General features: G+C 55.9%; 1 protein-coding gene across 1 annotated transcript in view; it reads left to right on the top strand.

Annotated features, from left to right (window-relative positions):
- The first annotated feature begins 3,372 nt into the window (after window positions 1–3,372).
- The window catches only part of DCP2 (decapping mRNA 2), a 28,580-nt gene continuing 25,745 nt past the window's right edge, over window positions 3,373–6,207 (top strand). The window contains exons 1-2 of the mRNA XM_073677274.1: window positions 3,373–3,589; window positions 5,778–5,929. Of these exons, the coding sequence (XP_073533375.1) occupies window positions 3,537–3,589; window positions 5,778–5,929 (205 nt within the window). The 5' untranslated portion in view covers window positions 3,373–3,536. The remainder of the gene's footprint in view (window positions 3,590–5,777; window positions 5,930–6,207) is intronic.

Here is a 6,207-nt window from a genome sequence, read left to right as displayed (position 1 = left end):
AGCCCCACGCGAGTACCAGTACCCCCTCCTTTCCCACGCAGACCCCCTCAGCCCCACGCGAGTACCAGTACCCCCTCCTTTCCCACGCAGACCCCCTCAGCCCCACGCGAGTACCAGTACCCCCTCCTTTCCCACGCAGACCCCCTCAGCCCCACGCGAGTACCAGTACCCCCTCCTTTCCCACGCAGACCCCCTCAGCCCCACGCGAGTACCAGTACCCCCTCCTTTCCCACGCAGACCCCCTCAGCCCCACGCGAGTACCAGTACCCCCTCCTTTCCCACGCAGACCCCCTCAGCCCCACGCGAGTACCAGTACCCCCTCCTTTCCCACGCAGACCCCCTCAGCCCCACGCGAGTACCAGTACCCCCTCCTTTCCCACGCAGACCCCCTCAGCCCCACGCGAGTACCAGTACCCCCTCCTTTCCCACGCAGACCCCCTCAGCCCCACGCGAGTACCAGTACCCCCTCCTTTCCCACGCAGACCCCCTCAGCCCCACACGAGTACCAGTACCCCCTCCTTTCCCACGCAGACCCCCTCAGCCCCACGCGAGTACCAGTACCCCCTCCTTTCCCACGCAGACCCCCTCAGCCCCACGCGAGTACCAGTACCCCCTCCTTTCCCACGCAGACCCCCTCAGCCCCACGCGAGTACCAGTACCCCCTCAGCCCCACGCGAGTACCAGTACCCCCTCCTTTCCCACGCAGACCCCCTCAGCCCCACGCGAGTACCAGTACCCCCTCCTTTCCCACGCAGACCCCCTCAGCCCCACGCGAGTACCAGTACCCCCTCCTTTCCCACGCAGACCCCCTCAGCCCCACGCGAGTACCAGTACCCCCTCCTTTCCCACGCAGACCCCCTCAGCCCCACGCGAGTACCAGTACCCCCTCAGCCCCACGCGAGTACCAGTACCCCCTCCTTTCCCACGCAGACCCCCTCAGCCCCACGCGAGTACCAGTACCCCCTCCTTTCCCACGCAGACCCCCTCAGCCCCACGCGAGTACCAGTACCCCCTCCTTTCCCACGCAGACCCCCTCAGCCCCACGCGAGTACCAGTACCCCCTCCTTTCCCACGCAGACCCCATCAGCCCCACGCGAGTACCAGTACCCCCTCCTTTCCCACGCAGACCCCCTCAGCCCCACGCGAGTACCAGTACCCCCTCCTTTCCCACGCAGACCCCCTCAGCCCCACGCGAGTACCAGTACCCCCTCCTTTCCCACGCAGACCCCCTCAGCCCCACGCGAGTACCAGTACCCCCTCCTTTCCCACGCAGACCCCCTCAGCCCCACGCGAGTACCAGTACCCCCTCCTTTCCCACGCAGACCCCCTCAGCCCCACGCGAGTACCAGTACCCCCTCCTTTCCCACGCAGACCCCCTCAGCCCCACGCGAGTACCAGTACCCCCTCAGCCCCACGCGAGTACCAGTACCCCCTCCTTTCCCACGCAGACCCCCTCAGCCCCACGCGAGTACCAGTACCCCCTCCTTTCCCACGCAGACCCCCTCAGCCCCACGCGAGTACCAGTACCCCCTCCTTTCCCACGCAGACCCCCTCAGCCCCACGCGAGTACCAGTACCCCCTCCTTTCCCACGCAGACCCCCTCAGCCCCACACGAGCACCAGTACCCCCTCCTTTCCCACGCAGACCCCCTCAGCCCCACGCGAGTACCAGTACCCCCTCCTTTCCCACGCGAGTACCAGTACCCCCTCCTTTCCCACGCAGACCCCCTCAGCTCCACGCGAGTACCAGTACCCCCTCCTTTCCCACGCAGACCCCCTCAGCCCCACACGAGCACCAGTACCCCCTCCTTTCCCACGCAGACCCCCTCAGCCCCACGCGAGTACCAGTACCCCCTCCTTTCCCACGCGAGTACCAGTACCCCCTCCTTTCCCACGCAGACCCCCAGCCAAGTAACAGGACCCCCTTCCCCACGTACACAGCCCCATGTAAGTAACAGGATTCCCTTCTTCCCCACGCTGACCCACAACACGCAGCCCCATGCAAGTAACAGGACTACCACCTCCCCCACACAGACCCTAAGCATTCAGACCCATGCAAGTAACAGGATTCCCTTCTTTCCCATGCAGACCCCCAACACACAGCCCCATGCAAGTAACAGGACCCCCTCCTTCCCCATACAGACCCTAAGCACGCAGCTCTAGGCGAATACTAGCACCCCCTCCTTCCTTATGCAGACCCCCAACACGCAGCCCCACGCAAATAAAAGCACCCCCTCCTTCCTCATGCAGACCCCCACGCAAGTAACAGGACCCCCTCCTTCCCCCAGCACGCACCCCCATGCAAGTAACAGGACCCCTTCTTTCCCCACACAGCCCCCAGCCTTATGCGAGTACCAGCACCCCCTCCTTTCCCACGCAGACCCCCAGGACAAAGCCCCACGCCAGTACCAGCACCCCCTCCTTTCCCACGCAGGCCCCCTCAGCCCCATGCAAGTACCAGCACCCCCTCCTTTCCCACGCAGGCCCCCTCAGCCCCATGCGAGTACCAGCACTCCCTCCTTTCCCATGCGAGTACCAGCACCCCCTTCTTCCCCACACAGACCCACAACCCCATGCAAGTAATAGGACCCCCTCCTTCCCCACACAGACCCTAAGCACGCAGCCCCATGCAAGTAACAGGACCCCCTCTTTCCCCACACAGACCCTAAGCACGCAGCCCCATGCAAATAACAGGACCCCCTCCTTCCCCACACAGACCCTAATCATGCAGCCCCATGCAAGTAACAGGACCCCCTCTTTCCCCACACAGACCCTAAGCACGCAGCCCCAGGCGAATACCAGCACCCCCTCCTTCCTTATACAGACCCCCAACACACAGTCCCATGCAAGTAAGAGCACCCCTTCCTTACCCACAAATACAAAATCCCCCTATTCCCTGTGAAGTCTTCAACATGCAGCCCCCATGCAGGAACATCCATTTATCTACGCCCCCAAAACCCCTCAGCTGCTCAGTATCATCACTGCACAGCCTGAGCAGCAGAACGCAGCTTCCTGGTATCAGGTTAGCAAATGAAAAGACTCCGCCCCTTCCGGTGACATCATCAAATCGCATAGTCCCCCGGGCATGACGTCACCAGTGGTCATTTAGCCCACTTATATTTCGTCTCTACCATTTTACTGGCCACTCGTGTATTTCTATTCCTGCATCACCAGCCAATCTAACTTAGACTAAAGGCTGACATCGCTATAGCAACACTCCGTCCAATTAGCTCACGCCTTGTTGCCAAGGGCAGCCACGGGATTTACTGAATGCTGAATCCCGATTGGTCCGACACTTTCCCGTGACGTCTTCCCAGGGGGGGGTGTGGAGACACGTGGGCGAGCTCCATCGCTGATTGGTGGAGCTGTCCCCGTGACGCGGTGGCCGTGCAGCTGGCGGCGGAGGTGACGCAGTGTGAGTGACTGCGAGGAGCGGAGCTGCGCTTGTTATTGTTTCCTCTCCTCGCTCCGCCCCGCAGCTCCCGCTTATTTCAGGCTCCTGGATCGTTCTGTCTCCGGGATGTGCCTGTGTCCAACATGGAAGGCAAGCGAGTGGAGGTTCCAGATGGCGTCCTGGACGACCTGTGCAGGTGACGGCGGGCGTCAGCGGTCCTGGAATAAACTTTACTTGTGGTACTACAAGCCTCAGCATGCGCTGTCAGCCCTGTGGGACTGGTAGTACAGTGATCTGAGCCATTGATCGTGTCCATCATTGCTCCTGACACAGTATGACAACTTTGATATTCTTGCAGTTGTCAGAGAAAATTCTGTGGCCCCCCAGTGTGATGGTTGCGGGGCCCCCCCCAGTGTGACGGTTGTGCCCTGCTCCTGTCTATGCTGGTGTGGCTGCCGATAGGATCGCACGTGTCTGATGCCATCCTAGAGGTCTGACCTCCGGGACCTCAATACTGGCTAGGGCACAGGCTGACCTCTGACCCTGCGGGGGAATGTGGGTGGTGGGCGCTGCATAGATCTGGCCTCCTCCACAAGCGCTGTTCTGTCCATGGATCCAGCCTTATGTACCTAGAGACCCCCACCCCCTCTCGGCCGTCACTGCTCATCGTCCGGTGCTTGGCTCCATCCTATACACAGCGCCGCTTTATTGTATTTTAGTTGCCACAAAATTAAAGACTAAAAAGTTGTTGCAAAAAAAAAAAAGGGGAAAAACAATACTTTCCACGTCACTATGGAGCGGGGCCATGTGATCGCTGCCGGATTTTTTTCGTAAAATGTTTACGGCCCAGGCATCTCCTATACAGGAAGTCACACACTGTAGATCAGTGTCTGCCATTCATTGCGGATCATCTCGTGTAGGGGGCGCTGTGACGCCACCAAATGATTTCTGGGTAAGAAAGGGCTGGGCGTGATGGATATCATATGAACAAATAAGTGTAGTTTCAGCTCACCCCTCCCTGGAGACAGAATCCATGGCTGATGAACCAAGGGTACACAGAATGGAGGAAAGATGTGTCCAGCGCCCATCCCCAGGTCCAATCAAACATTGCCCTTTATTAGATGTATAAAACATAGCGGTGTGCGGACTGTGACGTGTTACAAGCCCGAGTCTCCGGGTTCTTCATCATAAATGGCCAATTGTTGAGGCAGGATCACATCCATTTGGGATGAATCCAATATGCAGCGACATGGGCCGTTGATTTCTTAAAGAACCACACTGAGGTTTTTCTCTATATTTCCAAATGAATCCATGAGAAAAATAATCCGCCCAACTCCATTGTATCCCATATTGCAGAGCGTCGCCTTGTGGTTATTTTTCCTTCTTTTTTTTTTTTTTTTGTGTATCACCATGTAGCCCTATACAATGTATAATATCACAGGGCTGGCAATGATACATACAGCAGCATTGCCAGTATACGGCCTCCCCCACACCTCCGTGTTTGCAGTACATGTGGCATCTGTTTTCTTCTCGGATGACTCATGAACTCATTACAGCCTCTGGTGATCTTCCCATATCCGTGTGAACCACACAGATACATGTCCGGATGGCAAGGCCAATACAAGTCTATGGGTCTGAAAAATACCTACAGCAAAAGGATGGCATCAGTGTACTGTACGTGTTTAACACTGCAAAGTATAGGAGAAGCTTTGTCATTTCATTCTTTCTTTATCTATACCGGAGAAATACTGATGACCCTCAGGCTGTGTGCTCACGATGCGTTTTTGGTGCAGATTTGCAGCGTGGAAACGCTCCAGAAACGCACTGCATACCTTATCCCATGACTTCCTATGACATTCTGCAAGTTCTGTGCACATGGTCAGGATTTTTTGTTCACGGATTTTACTCGCAGAAAAAATACAGACATGACCAATTCTTGTGCGTTTCTGCATGTGTATTTGCCTATACAATGCATTGGAAAAACGCATGGCAAATCCGCATGTAAAAACCGCATGCGTTTTACTGCCAAGGAGATGTATGAATGCTCAGGAAAATTTCTGCTTCATTTCTGCATCGTGGGCACTAAGCCTTTGATCCAAAACACGGATGACACCAGGACTGTTTTTTCTGATACCGGTATTGTAAGGACATGTGATGGAGGCCTAATAGACGTGTCAATATAGACTCCTGACCCCCTAAGTAGATCCAGGCCACCCCTATCCAGAGTGGTCAGCGGAGAGGTGGTCCTGTGCCTATTGCTCAGATCCTCTATTATAGTAATGGAGCTGCCACTGTTCCTCTGACTATAACATGGGGTTTTCTGGTCTCTGTGTCTTTTTGACTCCACTGCGTATAGTAACGACCTGATTTTTCTTTTTCCACAGCCGATTTATCTTACACATTCCCAGTGAAGAAAGAGATAACGCCATCAGAGTTTGCTTCCAGATCGAACTGGCCCACTGGTTTTACCTGGACTTCTGCATGCAGAACTTTCCAGGCCTGCCTCAATGTGGGATAAGGGACTTTGCTAAAGCCGATATCCTTCTCAGTGTTTGCTGCTGGGTTGTGGTTGCAGGAAGGTTCTCTGCCCGTCGTCCGTTACATACATTGCTTACATACAGCACTAATATGCAGTTTGCTGGAATTTTTAGAAATTTTTTTGTAGTATAAATTTTTTTATATTTCTGCATGACGAACTACAGCAAAAATGTTCATTGTCATATGTGGTGTCTTCTCCAGTGACGTGGATCTACATTGGTGTAGCATGACATGATGGCCATTCCGATGACTGGCCAGCCAAACCAGAGAGTGGGC

Source organism: Phyllobates terribilis, unplaced genomic scaffold (genome assembly GCF_046119375.1).
Source record: "Phyllobates terribilis strain yellow unplaced genomic scaffold, ASM4611937v1 Scaffold_1__5_contigs__length_1240528914, whole genome shotgun sequence".
NCBI lineage: Eukaryota > Metazoa > Chordata > Amphibia > Anura > Dendrobatidae > Phyllobates > Phyllobates terribilis.
The sequence above is the reverse complement of the archived record's forward strand: the minus strand, read 5'-3'. Positions and strand labels throughout refer to the sequence as shown.